Genomic DNA, 25,206 nt, shown 5'->3' with positions numbered 1-25,206 from the left:
GTCCGGCCGGGCTGCAATGGGCTCAGAAACCCACCTTTGCCTGCTCGTTTGTGTCTGTGGGTTGCCCATGGGGTGCCATCCCCTCTGTGAGGGTCTCGCAGACTCCCTGACGCCTATGTCCTTGGCGGTTTGGTAAACGTGGTCTCCTTTCACTGCATGGAGAGACGAAGGTTACAGGGGTCTCCACCGCGGCCTGCAGGCGGTGCCCGCGGGCCGGAGGTCAGGGCCTAGGGGCGGCCCGCTCATCTGTAGGGCCGCCGGAGCATCGCGCACGCCGCGGGTTGAGGCGGGGAGGGCAGTAAGGTCGCCCGTCCGGCGGAGACGCCTCAAACGCGCCCGGAACCCGGAGTTTGGGGTCGCCCAGGGCGCGCAAGGTACGCTCCGGGGCGGCGCCTCCCGACCCCGGAAGGGAAAGGCGTTTCGGGGCGAGGGGAGCGGAGAGCGAGGTACGCGCAGCCACCCCAGAAGTTGTCCCGCCGCCCGCCGCGCCCCCTTCCCGCCACTTCCCCTCAGAGGGGCTCCCCGGACGCGCCCCGGGGCCCAGCCCGAGCTGGGGGTGGCGGGGGCCGCACCGCCAGCGCCCGGCTGCCGCGGCGCCGACCCTCGGGTCCCAGGCCGCGCAGGAGGCCCTCGCGCCAGAGCAGCCCCGTGCGCAGCCCCCCACCGGGGCGCATGCGCAGTGGCGAGGCGGCGGCGTGTCGGAAGCCGGGCCGGCGGTGGGCGGGGGCCGGGTGGGCGGGGCGCGTCGGAAGCGGCGAAGGCGCGGGGTGGGCGGGCCCCGAGTGGGCGGGGCTCCCGCCGAGTTGCCTGCGCGCGGCTGCGAGCGCGGAACCCGGCGCGAGGCGCCAGCGAGCGAGCCCTGGGGCTGGCGGGCGCGCGGGTGTGCGGCGGGCGGAGCGCGGCCGCCGGGCGGGCGCGGAGCCCGGGTCTCGGCGGCGCGGGCCCCGGCGGCGGGCGGCGATGTTCCACTGCATCCCGCTGTGGCGGTGCAACCGTCATGTGGAGACCATCGACAGGCGCCACTGCTCGCTGCTCTACGTGCCCGAGGAGGTCTACCGCTACGCCCGCAGCCTGGAGGAGCTGCTGCTGGACGCCAACCAGCTCCGCGAGCTGCCCGAGGTGAGTGCGGCCTCACCTGCGCGCCCCGCCTTGTCCCCTCCTTTCCGCTCTCCCTTCCGTCCCCTTGGCCACCTGGGTGGTGGGGCGCTGGCCGCCAGGTCCCGCGGGCACGACGTCTACCTGCGCTCACCTGCTGCTTCCTCCTCAAAGTTCCTTTCCTTTCTACGGAGCGACCTGCTGTGGTCGCCGGAGCGTGTGCGCTTTGGGGAAACGTCTTGTGCAGACACGCCGTCTAGATACACATCTAGGGACCAGAGCCCGGCACCTGTGAGCGGGCGAGTGCGGGGCCAGGAGGCCCGGGACGGTGCCCGGCTGGGAGAGCCCGGCCCGGCGTCCGGCTCCCGGGGCCGGTCCGCTCGGCCCCGCCACGCCGCGATCGCTGGCCGGGGCGCGGTTCCCCTCCGGCCCGGGTAGGGCCGAGAGGAGGAGGCGGGCAGCGCGAGGGCTGGCCGTGCTATCTCGGCATCTCCCGAGGAATGTGCTCCCGGCCTCGTCGGGGGAAGAACCCGTGGCTGGCCCACCCGCCCGGGCTCCAGGACCGGCCGCCCGGGGCGGGGCGGGGTTGGCGGGGGCTGCCCCGGCGGAGCTGTGTGTGCAGGTGCCCAGGTACCCGGCTCTGCGTGGACCTGTTGCGTGAAAGGAACGGCGGCAAATGCCAGCAGAGCCTCCGCCCGGCGGGCCAGCTTTGCCGCCGGGCTCCCGGAGCGGCGGCGTTCGGCGTGCTCATTGCTGCCTTTGCAGGGGTTGCAGTTACCTCTTCTGAGTTGTTTGCCGTACATTAATCACCCTATCCGGCCAGACCTGTCGAAGCGACACATGTTGATTGTGCTTTAATGGAGGGTCGCTCGGGGACTGCGAAACTTTTATGCTTCGAGCCTGCCTGGGGAACTTAGCTTGAGAGAGCCCGAAGGAGGAAGGTAGCCCGGCATCCAGAGCTCTGCAGGAAGTCTGGGTGCTTGATCCGTAGGTGTTCAGGAAGTGCGGAGGCTGCTGGCAGCGGGGCCCGACCTGAAGGCCCGAGCGTCCTCCTGCTGGACCCTTTGTTAACACAAAGCCGAGACGTGGTCACAGAAATACTCAGCGGTCAAATGTTCTGGCCTGTTCGAATGACCCGATTCGCCCTCCGGCCCTGCTGAGCGTTTTAAACTGAACTGTGTTTTTCCTCAATATTTCAAGTGTTGTTATTATTCCTGGATTAACTTTCCTTGGTCCCCGGTTAAAAGTGATTGGATGGTTTGCCCTGTGCGGTTGAGGGGGGATTATCCTCACTAGGATCTTTGCAAAGCTCCCCCCCCCCCCCCCAAGCTTTATTTAGCTTAGAAGCAGAAAAGCCATCCAATTCCCTCCGGCATTTATTATTTTGCAGGCATTTTTAAACACATGGTTTTATCTGGCCTTTAGCTGCCTTAAATTTGACTTAAAAGTCATGAGCTCACTTACTGTCTTAAGTTGTAATAAGTTTTAGGCATTTCTACTGTCAGGAATATCGAATATGTAATTTAATACTTTTCAAGGGTTTCAGAATGAAGTTATTAAAGCTTGAGTGAAAAGCTGTTCGACTAGAAATATTTCAGGGCTCTTTGTGGTGTTTTTGTTTGTTTTCCTTTGTAGCACTGGAAGATTTCCTGTGACTGGATTGGCTTTTTACTGCCTTCCACAACGTTTGTGGGTTTTCTGTAATGTTGGGTGATCCAGCTTGGTATGGGAAATTACGGGGTTTGGATGTGTCAGGTATTCCTACTGATTCTAAATGGAAACTTCTCAGAAGCTCAAAATACCGTTGGCTCGCCCTCAGTAAATATGGTAAAAAAAAGGCTTTTCAAAGGCTATAAGAGATCTTGCTTATGGATAATTGCTCTTATAGCTCTTAAAGTAGTTTTATAGTTTTCAAGTTGTGTAAAATGTTTCTCCCTGCCTTCTTGTGTGTCTGGGTGTGTGCAAGCCAGACTCCAGCAACAGCCTTGAAAACACAGGTGTTTCATTCACAGTCTTTGAGATCCGAGTGGCTCACTGGTGCTGCTCACTGCTGGCCTGGCCTCCTCCTCCAGCCCCTGTCCACTCACCCACCACATCACCAGAGGGCCCCTTTTGCTGATACACCTCCAGGGTCCTTGGGGTGGTGGCCGTACCTGTGGTACCATTTCCTCTCTGCAGTTTGTTTGCAGCCTTGGTCCCCCACCCCCAACAACAAAGGCACACACACACCTCAGCCTTCAGCATCATGAAAAGCATCTCCTCTCCCTGAAGGTGTGCAACCTCTGATTTGCTCCAGTTCCCTCATTTTCCAAAGTGAGACTCAGGATTGAAGTGACTTTCAGGGCTATTCAGCCAGTGAGATCCCATCGCTGTGGCCACCTCCGCCTGCCTCCCCTGCCACGTGTCTGCCAACTGAACAGGAAGCTGGCCTCGTGGGCTCCTCACCCCCATCAGACCCTCAGTTATTCAGCCCCTCTGGTTTATTCGTGTCATGAAAGCTTGGCCTCAGTTGAGCCTTTATTGACCTTCCAGGATTTTGCTAGTTGTCAGGGATACAGAGATTAAAGATGTGAGTCCTGTGAGCAGTTTGCAGCTTTGTGGGGAGACTGTGACTTTAGTACAAGTGTGGTGGGTGTGGGTGGAGTGGGCACCCCAGTCATCCGACTCAGTGGTGGTTACTGACCTAATTGCTGACCTCTTGCTGAACCTGTATCAGCGCCCTCAGCAGTGGCCACACCCACAGACAGCCTCTCCTGGCTGCAGGGGACTGACAGTCCTCACCTTCAGCCCCCTCACCCCGTCCCCTCCTCCGGCTGGTCCCTTTGGGATGTATGTTAATGAGACACCTTGAGGTGCCCCCTTAGGAGCATGAGCTGTGTGTCCAGTGGGTCCTGCTCAGTAAGCCCCCGTTCTGTTGAATGAAGGTTGCCGAGTCTGATGCAGATCCTCCTCTGCTCCTTTCTTGTCCCTTGAAGCTCATCACTGCTGTGGCCTCTGGTCTTCTCTAGTGAAGTCAGAGAACAGTCAGGTCTTCAGAAGGTCATCCACGTGGTGCAGAGGTTTTGTCTGCCTCTCCTGCTTTCCTCTCTGTGTTTCTGACACCATCAGTTTTCCTGTTGGTGTGCATGATTCTCAGATACCTTCAAACGTGTGTTTGCTGTGGTCTCTCTGGACCATTGCAGGGCCCACTCTACCAGGCAGCAGACACTTGCGGCGAGTGCTCTCAAGACTTTCTAGGTTAAAGAGTTGAGTTTCATCTTGTCCCCTCCTCTTAGAGCTCAGTTGATGGTTCCACGATTGCCAGATGCCATCTGCCCCTGCCCTTCCTTCTCTCTGCCATCCTGCTTTATTCTTTTCCTAGCTCTGGGCACACTTATCACCCCCTGACTCCAGACTGGGTCCTCACTTACTCATTCTTTGTCTCCTCAACCAGAGCTTAAGCTTCACGTGGGCAGGGGAGTTTCAGTTCGTGGCTGAACTGAGGACAGTGTCTGGGACACCGTGGGCACGCCTGTTGCCTGGATGTGTCCTTACACGCCATCGCAGGGACACCGTGCTATTTCTTCATCGTGATCTCCCTTCCCACACCTAACTTCTGTGCACTGGTCTGTTGGAATCAGAAAAGACATCCAAAGTTCTGTGTCCTATCCTGCCTGCTTTTGTCCTCTGTCTCTTCTGTGCCGGACACTCTTTTTTTTTTTTTTTTTTTTTTGCTGCGAGGCTTGCAATATCTTAGTTCCCCTCCCCCCAGGCATTGAACCTGAGCCCCCAACAGTGAAAACACTGAGTCCTAACCACTGGCCTGCCAGGGAGTTCCCCCATGCTGGACACTTTGACTGTCTTGTCTTTCTGAAGTCGTCTTCATGTGTCATAAACATAATTTCTATGAGTGTGACTGCAGGTTCTTCAGCTGTGATCTGTTAAGAATAAGTCCGCTTTATCTTCAACCCACTGTGTTTGAATGTGCAGTGGCTCCTCTCGCCAGCAGTTTCTTTGCTGGAGGCCGGACCTGTGGTTTGTCCGGGCTCACAGGTTCAGGCACTCACCCTGTCTCCATCCCTCCTGTCACCGGTCCCACCGTTTCTCAGGCGGGTCTGGAAGGAACAGTGGCGGGGCTGCTGGCATCAGCTCGGGGGCTGCTCTTGCATCACCTGTATTCTTTCCTCAAGCCTTGGCTTCCTCCTGTGTCACGGTGGTGTCTACCTTATAGGGTGGTTTCTGGGGATGAAAGAGAGGATGCATGCAGAGCACTTACAGTTAGGTCTGTGATGTTTAAGATTTCTGGATATTATGGTAAGGCACTTTTATTAGGAAATAGTGTTTTTTTTTCATATAACAAATTTATAATATTTATACAATTGTTCTCTTCTTTCAGCAAAATATAACATTCTCTTGATTTTTGAGGAAATGATGTATTTTAAACTGGAGTTTAAAGGCAATTTCCTGGGAATTTTGGGGGAAAAAAGTTAAATTTTTAATATCCTTTTAAGTAATAATTAAAGGAATCATAGATTCTGTAAAATCCAGGTGACCTCACAAGTGCGTTGTGCCAAAAGGATTTCCTGCTGATGTTCCTGTGTGCACCCTTTCAGTTGTAGCCAAGGGGGAAAGGACAGATGTGGACTTAGTGCAGAAGTCATCTCTTGGGGTCAAGTGAAGGCTGGGAGTTCGTGGACAGGGGTTTCAGGGCAGTCCATTAGAGGAGAGCGACAGATGGCCGGCTGAGGGATCTCAGCCCCACGGTCATCATTGCCTGTCGTGCTCAGTACATGCTGAGTTCTCTTTTTGTTGCTTTTTTTAATCTGATTTTTACATCATCTCACCTTATAGTTTTATAAGGGCTAAAGCATATAAAGCTTTATATTTGGACAGACTTTAAGTAACATTATCCTGGTGGATTAGAAGCTCAGACGGTAAAGCGTTTGTTCGCAATGCGGGAGACCTGGGTTTGATCCCTGGGTTGGGAAGATCCCCTGGAGAAGGAAATGGCAGCCCACTCCAGTACTCTTGCCTGAAGAATCCCATGGATGGAGGAGCCTGGTAGGCTACAGTTCATGGGGTTGCAAAGAGTCGGACACGACTGAGCGACTTCAGCTCAGCTCAGCTCATCGTGGAGGAAGGCATGGCAACCCATTCCAGTATTCTTGCCTGGAGAACCCCCATGAACAGAGGAACCTTGTGGGCCGCAGTCCACGGGGTCGCAAAGAGTCTGACATGACTGAGTGACTCGGCACAGCACAGCAAGTAACATGACAGTGAAAATAATTGAAGGCAAGCCCAGGAGGAAGAGCGTCCAAGACAGCGCTTGCCCCTTAGAGCTTGACCCGTTTCTCCTCAGGGAGCCAGTTCCTCTGCAGAGAGCCTGTCCTCTCACCGAGGCGAGTACTTCCTTGTGCCTTGACTCTGTTCTGTGTTAGCCCAGCCCCCCACCTCTCCTCCCTCCACCCACACGCCCCACTTCAAGGGTGAGGAAACTGAGGCCTGGGGGCTGGGTGTAATTTGCCCTAGGTTGGTGGACACTGGAGGGTCTTTGATCAGAAACATTCAGTGCCTGCTACTTATTAATAATAATTACTGAGATTTGAGTGAGCGCCAAACACTGCATTAAGTGCTCTCTAGAAATAATTTCCCTTAGATGGAATCACCACTCACTTTAGCTCTTATAATTTCAGTTTTGCCCATGCGGCCACTGAGACATATTTAAGGAGTCCTCCCGAAGGCTCGTGCAGGGAACTTGGCCTCGGTCAGCTGTGGGGCCAGGCCCCGCCTCCAACCCCCTGTCACTTGCACCAGGGGCGGGGCCTGGCCCTGTGATGGCTCGGAGGCGGCTCCCTCTGGGGGGCGGAGGGGAGGCTTCAGGGGGTGATGCTCCCCTTAGAAGGAAGGAAAAGACCCGTCGCGGTCCCCAGAGCTTGTCCTTCACAGGTAGCCGGAGTGAGGGGTGCCTGGGTGGTCGAGCAGGACTGGAGTGGGGCCGGTGGACCTCTGTCCTGGAGAGGTGGTTCCGGAGCGGAGCGCCCCGGGGTGGGCTGTGCCCTCAGGGACGTTCGGGCGTCTGATCCAGCGCGCTTCCTCCTGCTCCCCTTGCCGTGGCGTGCTCACCGCCCAAGCCCTTCGTCAGTGCTGGGGGTCACAGCACACAGAACATTCGCCTCCTTGTCGTGGATGTTTTCCTGCGTTGCGGGGCATGTTGGCCTTGAACTTGTCAATTGCTCGCTAAACAGCATACGTGGACATTAACTCAGGAGAAAGATGGAAGGCCCGAGGTGCTGACGCTGGCAGATTTTCTTTCTTTTGGGTTTCAGTGAATGTGGATATCCAGTTGATAACATTGTAGCCACAGCGATGCTGGAGACCCCGTGGGTTCTTTTTTCTCCCGGTGACATGAGCTGTGCTAGGCCTGCACTTCACCAGGGAATGCAGTTTCATCCTCCTCTGCTGATGCTTTAAGGCACGGATGCTTGCAGTGTTTCGATTTCCAGAGTCACTTGAAGTGAACTCGTTGCTGAAATCTCTTTTAAAAAAACAAACAGCTCAGTTCTTTGAGAAAAAGTAAGGCTGTTCCCTGAACAAACCTGTCCCAGCATTGACAGAGTTGAGTCATGCTGGTAACATGGCAAAATAAGCCATTTGCACAGCCCCCTTCCCTCTTCCCAGGGGCTTCTGGGGAGAAGGAGGCACCCCGACCCCTCCTCATATCTTCCAGAGCATTATCACCTCTGCCAGAAATTGCGGCTTCTATAACTGTGATACTTGGGTACTTGGTGGTATTCAGTTGCTCACTCATGTCCGACTCTTTGCAACCACATGGACTGTAGCCCGCCAGGCTCCTCTGTCCGTGGAATTCTCCAGGCAAGAATACTGGAGTGGCTTGCCATTTTTTTTTCTCCAGGGGATCTTCCCAACCCAAGGTACTTTGGGATTTCCTCAAAAAGGACCCTTTACGCAGGCTTGAATTTTGGGGAGATGTAAAGGGTAGCTGATATTTACACAAGAGGGTCAGAAGTAACAATGTCAACAGTTCTCAGCAGTGATGACAAAAATCCCAACCAGGGACCCACCGAGCCATGGCCAGAGACATTGGGCTTATGAGGGCGTGGATCCAGTGAGGCTGCGGGCTTCCCTGCTTACAGAAGTCTGAAGGAAGTTTGCCGGTTTCAGGGCTTCCCCGGGAGCACAGGGTTAGGCGCTTGTCTTCCATTCTGTGTGACAGTTATGGGTGCAGTGAGACCATGGAGCAGATCTCAGAGCGAGGAGACGTTGCTGGATGTCCATCTACTTTCTCTCAGGGGTGACTTAGAGGCTGGGGGTGGTAATTTACCGTTGCATGTGGTATTTCAGCAGATCTTGTCATGTGCGTGTGTGTGTGCGTGCGTGTGTGCGTGTGCATGCGTGCGTGTGTCTTAGTGTAAAATATTCCGAGCTTCTAGAAGTCAGATGGGATATGAATTTTTTTCTTTCTTATCACAGTTTAGAAGAATTTCCTTATCTAGGCTGTAACTTCTGGATCCCAAGGAATTTGACTCAGTTGGGAGAGATTTGGTATTTCTGTTTCCAAGAACCACAGGGCATGGATTTGTCATGTAGCAGGCGGAAGGTGTTACCGCCTAGTTGCAGTACATTCCAAACTGATTCCTGAAAGTGTGGCTTCTGCAGCCTGAATGCTCTCTTCACCCGTTTTTCCACAATCCATACCCATTTCTGGGAGACAGATGGTTGGAGGGGCTGTCAGCCGACTTGGGGGTGAACGTGGGGTGCTTGAGTCAGACGAGTAACGGTGAAGGCTGGAAAGGAACTGCTGACAGTCTGAGGATGTGACCTGGGCTCTTGACTGCCCGACCTGATGTGGAAGATGGGGAGGCCTCTGCGGCGCGTACCTTTAGTGCAACCTGCCTGACTCTGACCACAGCGCGGCCTTGTTTTGTCTGTCTGTTAGGTGTTGAATATGTAGGAGAACTCAAAGAATAAAAAATGTGACTTTTCCTTAATTCCTTCCAAGTAATACCAGACATGAACAATTTTATTTATTTATTTTTTTAGTGTATTTATTTATTTAGCCATATCCACACAGCTTGTGGGATCTTAGTTCCCACACCAGGAGTTGAACCTGTGCCCCCTGCAGTGGAAGCTCAGAATCCTAACTGCTGGACCCCCAGGGAAGCCCCCACGTGAACAATTTTAGGTTGTTCTTTTTCTCTTCCCATACCAGCATCTATTTATCATTCTTGAGAAGAGGGCTCCTACATAAATTACTTCTATGTAAGTTACTATATAAATTGCTTTACCTGTTGCTTTATCTGCTCTCAACACCCTGTCCTGGATGTCTGCGTAGATGTATACATCTACAGTATGTGTAGATGTATTTTAGCATTGGTGATGGTGCCCTGGGTTCCCTCGTCCTGGATACACCGTGATTTATTTATTTCACCATTCTCCTATCGCTGGACATTTAAATTGTTCCAGTTTTTTGAAGTGCGGATTCATGTTAGATTGAATATTCTTCTCGGTATTACTTTGTACGCCTGTGCAGACATTTCTTTAAGATAAAGTTCAAGGTGCATAATTGTTAGATGAAAGGATGTATACTTTATGGAGTTCAACAGGTGTTGCTAGGTTGTCAAAGATTATTATTATTACTTTTAAATTTTATTTATTTATTTTAGTTGCGTTGGGTCTCCGTTGCTGCTTGACCTTCTTCTCTAGTTGTCGTGAGCGGGCCATGGGCTCTAGGTGTGGGCTTTAGCAGTGGTGGCGCACAGGGCTCTCAGCACCTGGAACCTTCCCCAGCCAGGGATCGATCGCTTGTCCCCTGCACTGGCAGATGGATTCTTATCCTCTGCACCCCCAGGGAAGTCCAGGGATTGTTTTTGAATACAAGTGGGATTGGAGAAATCTACCCACTTGACAGCTAAAGAAATGCAAGACGAGAGAGATGAAGTGACTCCAGGTTCAGTGGTCCTTCTGGGGCTGGAAAAATACTTGGGGAGACGGGTTCTGTCCTCTCTCCTTGGCTGGGCTCTTTCCCAGAGACCTGGGAGGACCCTTGGTTTCCCATCAGTCAGTCAGATGTTTGCTCTGGGTTTTCGGAAGACTGAGGTCTGATGCTTGCTTTCAAGAGCCTACATCTTTAGTGGGGCAGAGAGGTTGGCGTCATGGAATTCCAGATGCGAGCTGACTTGGTTTCTGGAGCAGGAGGGCAGGCGTGAGCAGGGTGTGGGGCCTGGGAAGCCTGCGTGGATCTGCACTCCCTCCGACCCTCCTGCAGGTAGGTGTTTTGCTGCCGGCTTGGGTCTCTTGCTTGATGGAGAAGTGTGTAGAGCGGCTAGGAGATACACCTCTTAGCTGTGACACCTGGGAGAAGTTCTGCAGCCTTACTGGGCCTCAGTTTGCTCATCTGTAAAAAGGGACTAACCGTCCCCATCTCCTGTGTGTGAAGATGTAATCGGCTACTGTGTATAAAGCGCTGGGGACAGTGTCTGTTCCATAGACAGCATCCGGTCAAATCTGCTGCGTGTTGTCATCATTCTTGGCTGTTTTGTGGGAGAGGCCCAAACACCTCTGCCCTGTTTCCTTCGAATCCTGTCTCAGTTCCTGGTGGGAGAGATCTGGTGTGAGGGGTGGCTCCCCGCCGTAGTGGCTGCTCTCTGGCAGAGCAGTCTGGCTGTATCTTCCTCCTTGACTCCTGTCTCTGCCCAGCCTGAACCATGCGTTTCAGCAGCCCTTCGCTGCACTGGGTTACCCGTCACTTCACGGCTCTGAGTTCTCATTTTTGTGCTCTGTCTCCTGGCAGTTCCTCTTCCTCAGCTTCTTTGCCTGCCTCCCGGTGTTCCTCCCATGGGATGCAGTTCAGGAGCTCCTGTTCCCCTGGGCAGCCTTCCCTTCCCTCCTACCTGGTTTCCGGGGACACCTGTGTCGTTACTTTGACCTCCTTGTAATGACCTCTGTCCGCCACCAAAGGTACACACCTTGTCTTCTTTGCATTCCTGCTGCCCCACAAAGCAGGCTTTTAAGACATATTCGAGCAGCATTCTTGCGGATGTTTTCAGCCCTTTTGGGGAGTGGCTTTGGAAATGGGTTGGGGCCAGACCCATAAATCGAACTTACCGATGGTTGCTTCACGAAGAGCTGGGCGTTCTCACAGCCTTGCCTGTATGGGTGGCGTCTGGGTGGTGGCCCTGGTCTCACGATTACACAGCCCTGGACTCGGGTGCTCGCTCTCACGGACCCTAGCACTGACCTCGGGCAGTGTGCCTAATCTCAGTTTCCCTGTCTGAGTCATGAAGGGGTGCTATCAGTGATGTTCAAAGTCTCTCTGCGCTCCGGCCTCCCTGGATGCTATTTTATGACATTTTATGACTCCGTGCCACAGCCTTAACCTGAGGGGAGTGGGCCCCAGTTGTGCACGTGACCTGTGAGGTTGCTCAATGAGGTTTAGTAGAACCACAAGTCGAGGCTTAATCATTATAATCAAGGATTCGATAATAAGGAGAAGCTGTTCCAAATGCTTACCCTCCTGTGGTCAGTTGTTGATTCCCAGAACCAATTAAGGGAAAAAGATCAGCAGATTTTCTTTGGTTAAAACACATACATACACACCCCCTCCTGCAACCTTTGAACACCGAATTTCTTCCCTGGTGTCAGTGGCATCCTCCCAGCTTTTAGAAGTGACGTAAGATAGGCCAGCTAACTAAGGCAGTTTGTCTCCTTTTGAAATGAACTCGAGTGGTTCAGAGGAGGTTGCTTGAAACTTCACTCCGGGTTGGTTTGAGCATCCACCCAAGAGATTGTACTTTGGGAAACTCACGTTGGGGACTGACCGTTCAGGAATGTCTGGGTTAATATCAGACCGAGGTGGCTTTTCGAGGAGTATTTTAGGATCAGAAACTGCAGCCTTCCTCTCTTCCACTGTCGGTTGCTCTCCTGACTAGACGCTGGTGTCAGGCTTCCAGGCAGTGTGGTTCAGGAGTGGGCTTTGGGGGCAGCTTATCTGCTGGGCCCTGGCAGACCCTCCCTCCCACTCGCCTGGGCACTCAGCATCTTTACTGAGTGCTGTCTGCGTTCCCGGCTTCGTTCTGCCCAGCAAGGTGGGTGCCTTGCCTTGTCCTAACGGAGCTTCCATTCCGGGTAAGGGAGTCCGCCAGTAAATGGAAGAGTAGATCAGAATTTCAGATAGTGATCAGAGCTATAAAGCAATCCAAACAGGGAAATGCCATCAAGCGTGGTGGAGAGGTGGAGAGGTTTCTGTTTGTTCCGAGAAGGCCTCGCCCAGGAGCTGACCTTTGCCCTGGTGTGGTGAGGCAGCTGTGTGCGCAGTGAGGAGGTCCTTGCAAAGGTTTGGGATGAGTTTGGGGTGTTTGCGGGCTGAAGGAAGGTCAGAGTGGCTCATGTGTTGGGAGGTGGGTGGGAAATAAAGGTGAAGATGCTGGTGGGGTTAGTGTGTGTTAGGTCTCAGAGACCCTGGTGATGATTTCGGATTTTTTTTTCCCCCACAAACTGAAAGTATGGCAGATGTAAGCCCATAGAGATCTGGTTTGTGTTTTACAAAGTTTACTCTGCTGGCTGGTGAGAGTTTAATCTCGAGGGAGGAAGGTTCACAGAAGCAGAGAGACCTGGAGAACCGATGGGGGCTTGGAGCAGGGTGGTAGCAGTGAGTGATGAGACTTACCTCGGGGGTAAAGTCAACAGGACCGCTGATGTGTGAATGCAGGTTTTTGGTTTTATCAGTTGGGGGGCTGGCAGAGCCTTCTCTGGTTTGGGAGGACCAGGAAAGGGCGTAGAGTGGCGTAGGAACTGGTAAATCCTTGAGTTAGGGTGTGGCAAAGTGTTTATGAGATCCAGGACTTAGGCGCGGAAGCCCGGATACCAATAATTATAATAAAGACAGCAGACATTTTTTGAGCAATGGGCCCTGGACTGCACTTTGCCTAAACAGTTCCCATGATGAACTTGTTCAGTCCTCACAGAGAACCTAACTTTCTTTTACATAAATGCATGCATGCTCAGTCATGTCCAACTCCTTGTGACCCCATGGACTGTAGCCCTCTAGGCTCCTCTTTCCATGGGATTCCTTAGGCAATAATACTGGAGTGGGTTGCCATTTCCTCCTCCAGGGGATCTTCCCAACCCAGGATTGAACATGTGTGTCCCACGTCTCCTACACTGACTGGGAGATTCTTTGCCACTGGCCCCATCTGGGAAGCCCTTTTATGTAAATAGCTTTATCATACTCCCAAGGAGACCGGCTCACAGACAGACGACTTACCTTGCTAAAGTCACACAGCTGGTAGACAGCAGAGCTCGGGGGCAGACCGATATGGTCTAGCCCGTATCCCTAACCCCTGGACCGACCTTCCTCAGGGTCAGACACTCAGAGACCACATCGTGGGTGCCAGAAGCCCCCTGATGGGCCAGGAGTTAGGTCTGCTCTGGGTTCTTTTTGCAGTTGTTTAGAAAAAGAACGCTGAGCTGAAATACCATTTTAAGAATTAGGTCACCAAATATTAATGTGCTTATTCACGCATAATCTTTCAAAGAAGATTAGTGGTGCTCGTTTTGCGGGCTGCATGTTTTACTTTCAGGAGAGAAAATGAGCGCTGGTTTTATCCTCCGAGTGTGCCTGTTATAATTCTGCTCCCGATTATTCAGTTACTGTACTATTGATTTCTGTTCTCAAAGCATGATATCAAGTGATTAGCTTATGAGGCAGTTATGAGTCTTGACTGAAAGGTCAGAATCACGGAGAGGTTCTGATGAACTGTACACATTCTGGTGCTGCTGCCCATGGATGCTAATACGATTAGGTTGATAGAAACTGTGCGTCTGATAAGAGATGCACCTTACCTAGTAGTGTGTTACTGTGATTCACCTACCTTGATTTTTGACATCTTCATTCTAAAATAGCAAGAGATAGGAGAGGAAAGTGTCACGTAATCTCTGTTAACAGTGGTGATTCATGCAAGTTACACAGAGGTCGAGAAAAAGCGCCCCAGCCCCCAGTCTTCAGCCTCACCCCTGCCCACCCCTTTTTACAGCTTACATTCAGAATGCCTTTGTCAGGCAAATAGAGCAGAGGGTAATTGCTTGTGAGGCATAGCTCACGTGGTCTTCACAAAATTTCTATATTCTAGAATGTTTGATTTTGATTTTCGGGCTCAGGTCTAACATGAGTCTGGCCCAGGGGGTGTGTTAGGTCACTTCTGTGGTTTCAGCTCGCTGGTCGTTGCCCCGCATAGGGGCTTTCAGCCCCCCAGAAACAGGAGCGCCTTTGGACTATCTTGACTGCAAGGAACAAGCGTCGCAGCCTAAGATGCCTTGAATGACAGGGGCCTTGGGGCTTCGTGTGTCCGGAGGCCGGGAGGAAGGCGGTAGCAGGGTGGTTCCGCAGGTCGGCTCCTCGGAGGGCGGGCCCCGGGACCGTGCTCAGAGTGCCGGGCGGGGAAGGCGAGGAGCGCCGGGTGCGGTGGGCGTGGGTGCTGTGCTTCGCCGGGAGGGGGCAGAGACAGCGCCCGCCGGTTGGCGCTGGCAGGTGAGATCCTCTGGTGACCTCACTCTGGTCCAACCCTCTGCCTTTTTTTAAAAAAAAAATTTATTTATTTGCTGCTGCGGGTCTTAGTTGAGGCATGCGGGATCTCGTTCCCTGACCAGGGGTCGAACCCTGCGTTGGGAGCTCAGAGTCTTAGACGCTGGGCCACCGAGGAGGCCCCTAAACTATGCCTTCCGCCAGAAGCAGAGAGACTGTCTGCTCAGAAAACGCTCTGGCGGCAGTGATTTCTGTTTTTTAAAAAAGGAAAGCTTGGACATGTCAATGTCTTCCCTAGGTTTTCTTCACACTGTGTGTGAGAGATTTGGGAGAGAGGAAAAATATAAGTCAGTAGGATGTTAAAGATTTAATTGCCAAGCAGATGTATTTTCTAAGTTGTTAAATTCAAATGTGTTGGATACTTTCTAGTAGTTTCTGATTGTAGTCTTTTGCTGCTAACTTTCTCTGACTTACTGGTCTCGCGTCTTCCAGACCTCCATGCCTCCGTAGGTGCTGTGCACTTTGCTTAGAAACCTCTTCTCCAGGATAGATGCTGCCTCCTCCCAGAAGCCCCCGGCCTTGCGGCCACACCCGCATCTCCGTGCCACCCCGGCCCCCAGCCTCCCCCACCCCACTGCTCCGCCCCCCTCTCGCCTGCTGTTCTCAGGGTTAGACTTGGCCACACATCTGTTTGTTTCCCTTGGTTTGCCATCAGGGGCTTGTTTTATGTATCTCTGTCTCAGGCTCTGGGGAACTCCGTGCCTTATTCACAGGAAATGTTCAAAAAAAACATCTGTTGCACTGAAAAAAAAATTATTTTATTGTGGTAGCTGAGATGCATGAATCCTTGGACGTCTCCTTTGATGCCCCAGTGTTGTGAGTTGCTCCAGGAGACCAGCGATGCTCTGTCCCGCCTCAGCCAAGTCCAGCCTGTGTCCGCTGCTCCTGGAGGGATCGCAGGCTGCCGTCAGGCCGTCTGTAGAGGACCCAGCGCGGGACCTGCTCGGGTCTGTCTCTTCGCAGAGGTGCAGATGAGGAGAGAGGGGACCGGGGTTGGGGTGGGGCGGCAGACCTCCCCCCAACACACTGGACCACCTGCCCTCACCTTGGAAGGAGGGAAGGAAGCCTCAGCGGCAGTTTTGAAAATGCCCAGAGCAGCCCTTTGCTGATCATATGTTTCAGACGCACAGCTAGGCCCGTACCCGGGATGTGTTGGTCCTCAGGTCAGCCTTAGGTGGGAGGGCTTTTAAAAGCCCCATTTTACAGATGGGAACGGGAGGCTGAGCCCTTGGCTGAGGCCGCCTGCAGGGGAAACAGCCTGGTGGGAAATGCGGGAGCTTCAGAGGCCCTGCTTTCCTGCCATGTGCTCGCGTGTCAGAGCCAGGCTGGGGGCCTGGAGATCAACACGGAGCTCCGGGGTGTTGAAAGCCCACCGCGTTTATGAACCAGGCACCGGGCAAGCAGAAGTGAGCGGCGGCACCCGACACCCGAGCCGGTGGTACCTCGGTGGCCGCGGAGCTGGTGGTGCAGGCTTCCTGGAGAGGGCACAGCCCAGCCACGCGTTTCAGGAGAGGAGTCAGGACGCAGGAGCCCCATCGTGGGCGGTGGGGGAGCCAGCTTCGGGAGGTCGGGCTTTATCGTGTCGTGGAGGCAGGTCATCAGTGGAGTTGCAGGAAACCCGGGCGGAGGGCTCGCGGGGCGGGGCGGATCAGACTCGCGTGGAGACAGCTCATCCCGGGGACAGCTTGTGTGCGGATTTTCCGGGAAGCAGGATAGGTGACGGGGGGCTTATTTCGGAGGCAGATAGAGTCCAGGTTTGGTGACTGACTGGCCTGGAGGGTCTCGGGGGACAGGGGTCAAGGATCACCGCTGAGTTTTCAGTTTGAGTCACTGGGCACCATCTTGAGAATTTGAAGAATGAGGGGAAGGGTGCATGAGGTTAATAGGAGATCAGGCCTGGGGGCGTCAGTTCTCTCGGTGGAGGATGGGGTGGGGCACCTGCAAGGTGAGGGAAGCCGAGAGGAGGTTGTGGGGGGCTCAGGGCATTCTGGGGGGGGCGTGGGCTGCTGGGGTGCTGCTGGCCTTGCTGGCTCGTTTGTTTTCCTCCAGAAGGCTCAGCTCTGTGGACCTGCGATAAGGCAGGGTGCCCAGTCCACCTGCAGGCGAGGCCGCAGGGTGAGAAGCGGCGAGGCGCCCGATGGGTTCAGCCCCTGGGTCGGGAAGATCCCCTGGAGGGGGGAACGGCAGCCCACTGCAGGATTCTTGCCTGGAGGAGTCCACGGACAGAGGGTTGTAGCATTCACACCACTCAAAATCTTGGGCTTCCCAGGTGGTGCTAGTGGTAAAGACCCAGTCTGCCAGGGCAGGTGGACATGTGAGACGTGGGTTTGATCCCTGGGTGGGGAAGATCCTCTAGAGGAGGGCATGCAACCTACTGCAGTGTTCTTTCCTGGAGAATCCCATGGACAGAGGAGCCTGGTGGGCTGCGGTCCACGGGGTCGCGAGAGTCTGACACGACTGAAGCGACTTGGCATGCATTAGCTTGAGGCCCCTGAGGCTTCCCAGGCCTGAGGTTTGGGTTGCTGTTTCCGTAGACAGAGGAGAGGGTTCCCGCCAGGGGAGAAAGTCCTGGAGAAGCGGTGGGTGGAGGCCGTGGGAGAGGTTGTGGCAGGTCTGGAGCAGCGGAGTCAGGGGAGTGACAGGAAGTAGCTCTGAGCAGGGTCAGCGTCCCAGGGTGTGACCAGGAGGCAACAGGGACGCCCAGGGCGTGGCGATCACTGGCCTTCTGTCCCCGCAGGATGGGGGTCCAGCCAGACAGGCGTGTGGGCAGGAGGGGTGTGCCCCTGCGCCTGGGGGAGGGAGCCTCTTCCTACTGCCTCACTCAGTGCTTTTTTTTTAAAATTGTTTTGCTGGAAAGCAAAAGTCTCCATGTGAAGTCTCCCAATTTTTGAGTGCTGACATCTTACTCAGCCATTTGGAAGTCACACTGTGGGTCAGGGGCGCAGGGTGGGTTTGGCTGGGCTCCTTTGGGCTCTGACGTTCCTAGGACTCGGCAGAGGGACTGACCGGAGCTGGATCCCACTGTCTGGGTGGCGTCTCGCCTTCCTGGGCGTCTCCTTTGGTTTGGAGGATGGAGGCTCTAAAGATAAAGACCTAACTAGCTAATTAGTTTCTCAGGAGGAGCTAACAGAGGCGATAGTAATCTGAAGCCTTGGCCCCGGTGAACCGGGATCCTGATAACAGTGTGCAGCGGCTCCGCTCCTCTGCTCCGGGCAGAGCGGCCCTCTCTGCCAGCCCTCTCTTCTCTCTTGTTCCCGGCTCCTTTCCTGGCTTATCCTTCCTCTTTGCTTCTTCACAGCCTTTTCTTTCCTTACCGCGTTTCCCCCATCTCTCTTTTTTTTTCTTTCTGTATTTCCTTTCTTCCCAGTTCATTTTTCTTTTCTTTTCTTTTTTTAATTAGTACTTCTTTCTTTTTATTTTATTTTTTTCCATTTGTTTTTATTAGTTGGAGGCTAATTACTTTACAATATTGTAGTGGTTTTTGCCATACATTGACATGAATCAGCCATGGATTTACACGTATTCCCCATCCCGATCCCCCCTCTTACCTCCCTCTCCACCCGATCCCTCTGGGTCTTCCCAGTGCACCAGCTCTGAGCACTTGTCTCACGCACCCAACCTGGGCTGGTGATCTGTTTCACCCTTGGTATTATACTTGTTTCAATCACGCACCCAACCTGGGCTGGTGATCTGTTTCACCCTTGGTATTATACTTGTTTCAATGCTGTTCTCTCAGAACATCCCACCCTCGCCTTCTCCTATTTCCTTTCTTCCCAGTTCATTTTTCTCAGAGTTTGCCTCAAGTTAGTTCATTCAGGCTGGGCGTTGACCAATGTTTTTGCGTGTTGCCTCAGTAAACTTTTATATTCCCTTCTCCGAGTTTTCAGACTCCGTGAATGAGCTGTAACGTAGGCACATGTACAACCACAGGCAGCGTTTCCCCTTCAGATTGGTGGGGAGCCTGAACCCTGGGGATTTTGCTCAAGTTTCAGAAATACTGTCTGTCCTCAGCCACCCACTCATAACTGTGACCACCCTTGAGCTGGCAGCTCCTTGTCCCTTTGGAAGGACATCTGACACTTGGGACAGGCTGGGAAGCAAGTCTGCAGGGTAAGGTTCGGTCCGTGTGGGAAAGCCCTGCAGTGCTGGCCCAGGTCCTCTGCATTGCTGACGTGGGGTGTTCCGGGGTGACCCCCGGGGGGAGGTGCCTAGACATCAGACCCTCCGGGCCTGCCTGGGGTCTGTGCCACTTCTGCCCTCTGTTTTCAGTCTGGCTGTGAAGACTTGGAGTCCAGACACAGTGTATTTGCAGAGTAACTAACCATTAAGTTTCTCACTTCCGGAGATGTTTTACTTAGACCTTGAGTTCGTCTTTTGGAGAGAAAGGTCTGATTTCTCTTGGCTTTTATGGTACTGCTGTGGACTCTGAGACCTGTCTTCATGGGCCCTTCGGGCTCTGGAGGCGCCAGGTTGGGAGCCCCCGGGGCTGGGCTCCCTCGGGGGCTGCAAGGACTGCCATGCACGTGGCCAGCGCGGTGGGTTGCTGACCAGCACACGCACACGAAGCAGGCCCTCGGCCACAGCCCTCCTGGGCCTGCTGGGGGCCGGGCTGCCTCCTCTGGCCCGTCCCGGGCAGCCTCCGCCCGGGTGTGGGCCTGCTTCTTTACCAGAAGCACCTGCAGAGTTCCTCCTAACACCGTGGATTCTGGAGCTGCGTTTCTAGGGATACTGACGCATGGCGTGCAGCAGGGGGCGGTGGGCGCCCAGGTGAGCAGTGCTGGGGTCCGGCGGCCCTGCCCTGAGGACCGCGGGCGCCGTGGGCTCTGGGGTGGGAGGGATGGATTCCTGCCCAGGGTCTTGCTGAGTGACCTCACGTCTCCCAGCCTCGCCTCTCTGGTCCTTTAAAGGGTTCCTGCCCCATCTTCTCCCGGTTCCAGGGTCTTTCTGGGTGACCCCACGTCTCCCAGCCTCGCCTCTCTGGTCCTTTAAAGCGTTCCTGCCCCATCTTCTCCCGGTTCCAGGGTCTTGCTGGGTGACCCCACGTCTCCCAGCCTCGCCTCTCTGGTCCTTTAAAGGGAGGCTGGCACGCTGGCGGAGGGTGTGATGAGGAGCACAGTCCCGTTCACAGGGCGCCGGGCTCAGTCTGGCGTGTGCCTCGGCTCATTACCTGGGGTCGCAAACCCAGGGTCTCTGTCCGTACTCTGAGCTTCTTGTCAGGGAGAGCGATGGCTGCCCCTGTGGCTCTCCTCTGTCCTGGAGCCCCTTCCCCTGCGGGACCCTGATGTGGGACCCTCATCCTGTTGACCCTGGTGTCTGGGCTTAGCCTGTAGGTCCACATCTGCCCGTGGCCGTTGCCTTTTTCTCACTTCCTGTTTTGCTCACCTATAGGGCCCTTCCTCCTGCATGCTGGCATGCACGCACACACACGTACACACGTGCACACACATGTATACACACATGTACACGCATGTACACGCATGTATGCACTGCTGAGCTGGTACCGAGGAGTGTATCTGAGGCCTGGGTTAAGCCCACTCGTCTTCTCCCAGGTCACTGGAACGAGGTGACAGTTGTCCGAGGGTCTGGCCCGCCGGGGGCTCTGTAGTCTGTGAGTGCTGACCTCTGCCCGCTGGGCCTGCAGGGGTCAGGGACACATCCCGGCTCTGTTCTTCCTCGGCACCCACAGACACATGAAGCAGGCTCTGCACACCCGTCTCCACGAAACTTCATCTCAGCCACCGTGACCTTGAATCTTCCTGGAAGACAGGCGGGCTGGCTTTTACAAAATGTTTTGTTTTTATTGGTTTTTAATGCTAGCCCTGAAAAAGAATGCCTTGGTTTTGGCCCAGGGTGCTGTCAAAACAAAAGCCTTCCCGTATCCAGGATAGAAGCAGGTTTCCTGAGGGCCCAAGCGTGTTGCCACGGTTGAGTCTGCATCTCCCCTTTGTGACTTTTGAATAACTCTGCATCCTTGCGCTGATCATTTAGAATTCTAATTGAAAGTGTGGCTTTCATAACGTGAGCTCTTTTGGCAAACGCATGAAGGTGTGTCTGATGTAATTCCAGTCTCAGAAGCAGTTTTTAAGTAAAAGAGGCTTTAATCTTCAATGCCTTTGATGCTGGGCTGTTCATTAGATATTTTGAGAATGTAAATTATGGTGAACACAGTACCAAAGGGCACTTTTTTTTTTTTTTCCCTCGTTTGGTGTATTTCCTCATTCTTGGGTTGGTAATTACATTTGGGATACTTTGGGCTTGGACTGCACAGTAGCTTTTGGGTCTGTGTTCTTTCTTCGTTATGTAGCCATGCTTCTGTGTTCACTACCTGACAGAGCGTCTAGATGTATTTTAGGACTTGAACCCCTTCTTGTCTCTCTCAACAGACTCTTGAATCTTAAGCAAAGGGAACACATGGGGAGAGAGAACTCACAGAGATGGAAATTCTGAGTGCCCAGCGCCTATAGAAATCAATCAGAAACCTTTTTGTGTTCATTCTGAGTTACCAAAAATCAAAGTAGAGCTAAATTTATAGTTAGTGCTTTTTGAATATGACTTTATTTCAATAGAATATTTAATATGTTAAAGTTCCTTATTCAACTTTTTAATAATTTTCTGGGGTTCTTTGTAAATTATTTCTTTGAAAGTCAGGGAAGGCTGATGGACAAGTACCCGCCCTTCCTTCCTGTTCTTTCTGATCCGTACATCTTGGGAATGCTCTCCTAGGTGTCAAATGATCTGAAACAGTGTGAGAGCTCCCTCAAAACCCAGCTGTCTTCCCCTCTACAAACATTTTATCACATGAGTTTCATGGTAATAGATTAAGACAGAGAAGGTAGCCAGAATTTTAATTAGTGCTTCCATTTTTAACCTAAAAAAAATCCAGTTAGGATGATATTTTTGATTCTGGACATTGATTTTGGAGAGTAGTATTTTTTTTTTCCTGGCTCTGATTACAAATATGACACTGATGCCCATTTCGGGAACCGTGACAAATTCAGAAATGTTTAACAAGGCAGAAGAAAGTCCCCCATAATCACATCTCAGGTTCAAAAGATTCGAGTCCCTGACTCCAGTGAGAGGTAGTGATTGTGCAGAATTCCACCCCAGGAGCTCCGGGGGGCATCCTTCACCCTGCAGCATCTGCTTTTGCTTGCCCCCGCATTGTGAATGCCTTTCTCTTTACTGGACTCAGAGCTCCGTAAAGGGAGGGCTACCTTTAGTTTTTGTATCGCAAGAATCTAGAGTGATGGAGGTGCTCCAAAATGGTCAAGTTGCGGGACTTCCCTTGCGGCCCAGTGGACCTGGGTTCAGTCCCTGGTGAGAGAACTAAGATTCCACATGCTGCGAGACAACTAGGCCTACAAGCTGCAACTCCTGAGCCCACGTGCGCTGGAGCCCACAGTCTCGATAGGGTTGGCTTTCTCTGCTGAGCCCGATGCAACCAAAAAAAGATGAAGTTGGAATGAAATTCCATGCATTTCATTTCACACCATTGAATTGGATGCAGCCAGTGCTCTGTGGTCAGGACTGGGTTGTTTTGTTTTTTTTGAAATGTCTAGGAAATTTCAGAGAGCATTTTGTATTTTGCATATATAATGTGTGGATGTGATAAAACATTAAGACAGCACCAGAAACATGTATACAGAGAAGAAAAGCAGCGTCCCTTTCCCAGGTTCTAGGCCTACACGTCCCCTCAGCAGAGAAAGGCACTCTTTTATCACTTTGTGTCTTTGCAGAGGTAGTCTGCGCCTATACAGACATGAATGCTGATTACCTTTTAAGCAGCCTTCCTTTGAGAGGCAGGGCAGGGGTGGACATGTGAGTGATGGGGCCTTTCTGGAAGCCGTTCTGTGCTCTCTGCAAACTGGAAGCCAAGCCCAGTAATTCCAGCTCTGGCATTCAGTTTTAAAAATAGAAATACCAGTCTGTCAAGATAGAGATTGAAGAATTTTGTTAATGCACTTTTGCAGTGGCCAAAGGAGGGAGAAGAAAAGGAAAAGAAAAAAGAAAGGAAAAGGAAATACAATGAAGGCTTGTCAGGGAAGTGATTGGATGAATTGTGATATACTCACGGAGAGGAGGCGGAGCTTTACTAAGGAGTCTGGAGGGACTTTCTTGATGTATTTTTATCTAAGAAAAGAAAGACGCAGGGAAGATCATTCAGTATCTCCTTTTTACAAAATAATGAGAAACTCCATGTGTGGCTGTGTGTTTGTCTGTGTACGTATGATGTTATGAGTGTGGAGAAAGACGGGGGAGGGGAGAGTCAAGTCAAAAATGCTTTCTAAATTGAGTTTACTTTTCTTAATTTTTAACAACATGCCTGGAATCTTCCCTGGAATAGGTGTCATGGTCATTGAAGTGATTTGTCAAATCTCCTTCCTTTCACTTCTAGGAAATGGGTACTCAGATTCTCACTTAATCTCATTGCGCAAGTACGCTTGTCTTTCAGGGTCTGAGTCACCCAGGGCAGGAGATCGCTGCTTGGCAGGCAAGTGGTGGGTCCCGCCCTGTGGCCTGAGCATCTGGAGGTGCTCAGCGCCCCTGTAATCGCTCTGTAGGACGAGAAGAAATGATTGCTGAGGCCGTGCAAGGGCCAGGGTCTGATGGTCACCGGAGGGTCTTACCAGCAAGGTGAGTTAGGTGACAGTGACTCAGCGGTGATGGTGACAAATGGGAGGGCATTGTGGAGAAACAGGCCGTTTGGGGGGTGTCCGCTGGGTTTGCATCTCAGCATTCCTCTTGGCTGCCCTTCCCATGTGTCTGGTTAGCCTTGCTGGGGTTAGGAAAGTATTCCCAAGATACCATGTCCCCTCCAGCTTCACAGAAGTGCCTACACGCTCCTGAGTGAATGTGCAGTAAGTCCCAGGGAGAGGTCTAAATTGCTGTTATCGGGACCCTAAATAATTAGCCTTGGGTTGAGGAGGTTCCCTATCTGCGCAGACACCTGTAAAGGAATCTAGAAGCTCCTCTCTTGACCAGAGCAGTATAAATGCCATATGGAAGGGGTGCAGGTGGCGGGGCCCCGGCCCCCGAGGGCAGGGCTGCCCACCAGCATCTCTCTGGCTTGCGTGTCCCCTCCTACTTCTGTAGAATCTGGGCTCTAATGAAAACTTGCTCGTTCCACGACTTTCCCTGTCGTGCTTCTGTAGGAGATGTGACATTTCACCAGAGCTCTTTTAGAAGATGCTCCGTCTGAAGTGAGATTTATCAGCTGGGGCAGAGAAGGGCTCCTCCCCTAGTTATGGGCAGAACACGCTCACAGATGCAGTCTGAGAGCACAGAATGCATATGTGACTATTGGATTCGTATTGGGCTTAGGGCTTAGTTAACATGTGTAGTTCGGGGTATAAAATGCTTGGTTAAATCCATCCGCAGGTCTTCTTCATGCATGTTGCTTTGTTCAGGCCACATCTCCATTATTATGTGCAGAATTTTAGTTTCTTTCAGAATCAAATGCAAGACTTCACATTTTTGGGGGCTAAATTTAATCTCATTAGATTAGCACATTAACTCTACTGTGGCTGCCTTTCGAGAGATCTTTTTTCCACTGGATTTTCTTAAAAACTTACTGGCTAGTTTCCGGGACCCTGAAAATGAAAGAAAAGTGTGTCATCAACTGGAAAGGAAGTGGGAGCCAGGAGCTGAATTTAAGACTTCTGACCTTCAACAGGTTACTCAGGCCCTGTGAACTTCCATCCCGTATGCTGTCCTTGGTGTGAAATGGAAACCTCTTGCTCCTAGTCCTGTTATAAGTAAGGGCGCGCTGAGTCCACGCAGGCATCTGGGGTGGAGCTGTGCCCACTGTAGGTGCAGTGAGTCCACACAGGCATCTGGGGTGGAGCTGTGCCCACTGCAGGTGCGCTGAGTCCACGCAGGCACCTGGGGTGGAGCTGGGCACACTGTCGGCTCCCTGGGATTAGCATCAGTGTCTGAAACGCACCCACAGCAGTGCCGCAGGGCTGGACACCTGCCTCGTGCCCCCGGTCACACCTGCAGGTGGATGCCACACCCACGGCCAGCCTTCTCTGAGTTGACCTTGGTGGTTCCATCAGTTTCCATTCCCCCGTTTTCTCTTCATCCTGTCCCTCTGTTGGTCCAGGCCACCCCAAGAGGTGTTCCCACATCCCTTGATGAGCTCCAGATGCTCTGTTTAGGGACACAGGAAATGATTCAGGATGTAATATTACAGGAAAAAGGCAAGATGTTGGAGTGTAGAAATCACAATTCAATGAAACAAAAAATTGCAGGGTGAAGTGGATGTGACCGAGGTGGCATGCCTAGCCTCAGCACTGACGCTGCGGGCGCACGTGGGCTGCACTTCTGTATGCCGCTGCGGCGGCCACACGGAGCGGCTCCTTCAGGGCAGGCTGCCTTCTTTGCTTTTTTCCCAGGTGCCAGAGCTTGTTTTCTCTCTGCTGTTCAGAGAGCACTTAAACCTCTGTCACCGGCACCGAGCTCTCTTTGAACAATTGAAAGTGAAAATGATTTTTCCCTTTGCCCCTGGGCCTGTTGTAACCTGCAGAGTTGAG

At 52.9% G+C, this 25,206-nt stretch overlaps 1 protein-coding gene across 1 annotated transcript in view; it reads left to right on the top strand.

The window, feature by feature from the left end:
• Window positions 1-875: 875 nt before the first annotated feature.
• LRRC1 (leucine rich repeat containing 1) overlaps window positions 876-25,206 on the top strand; it is a 128,478-nt gene continuing 104,147 nt past the window's right edge. Inside the window, exon 1 of the mRNA XM_065912899.1 lies at window positions 876-1,119. Coding sequence (XP_065768971.1) covers window positions 961-1,119 — 159 coding nt within the window. The 5' untranslated portion in view covers window positions 876-960. The remainder of the gene's footprint in view (window positions 1,120-25,206) is intronic.

The sequence above is a fragment of the Muntiacus reevesi genome, chromosome 20 (assembly GCF_963930625.1).
Source record: "Muntiacus reevesi chromosome 20, mMunRee1.1, whole genome shotgun sequence".
Lineage (NCBI taxonomy): Eukaryota > Metazoa > Chordata > Mammalia > Artiodactyla > Cervidae > Muntiacus > Muntiacus reevesi.
The sequence above is the reverse complement of the archived record's forward strand: the minus strand, read 5'-3'. Positions and strand labels throughout refer to the sequence as shown.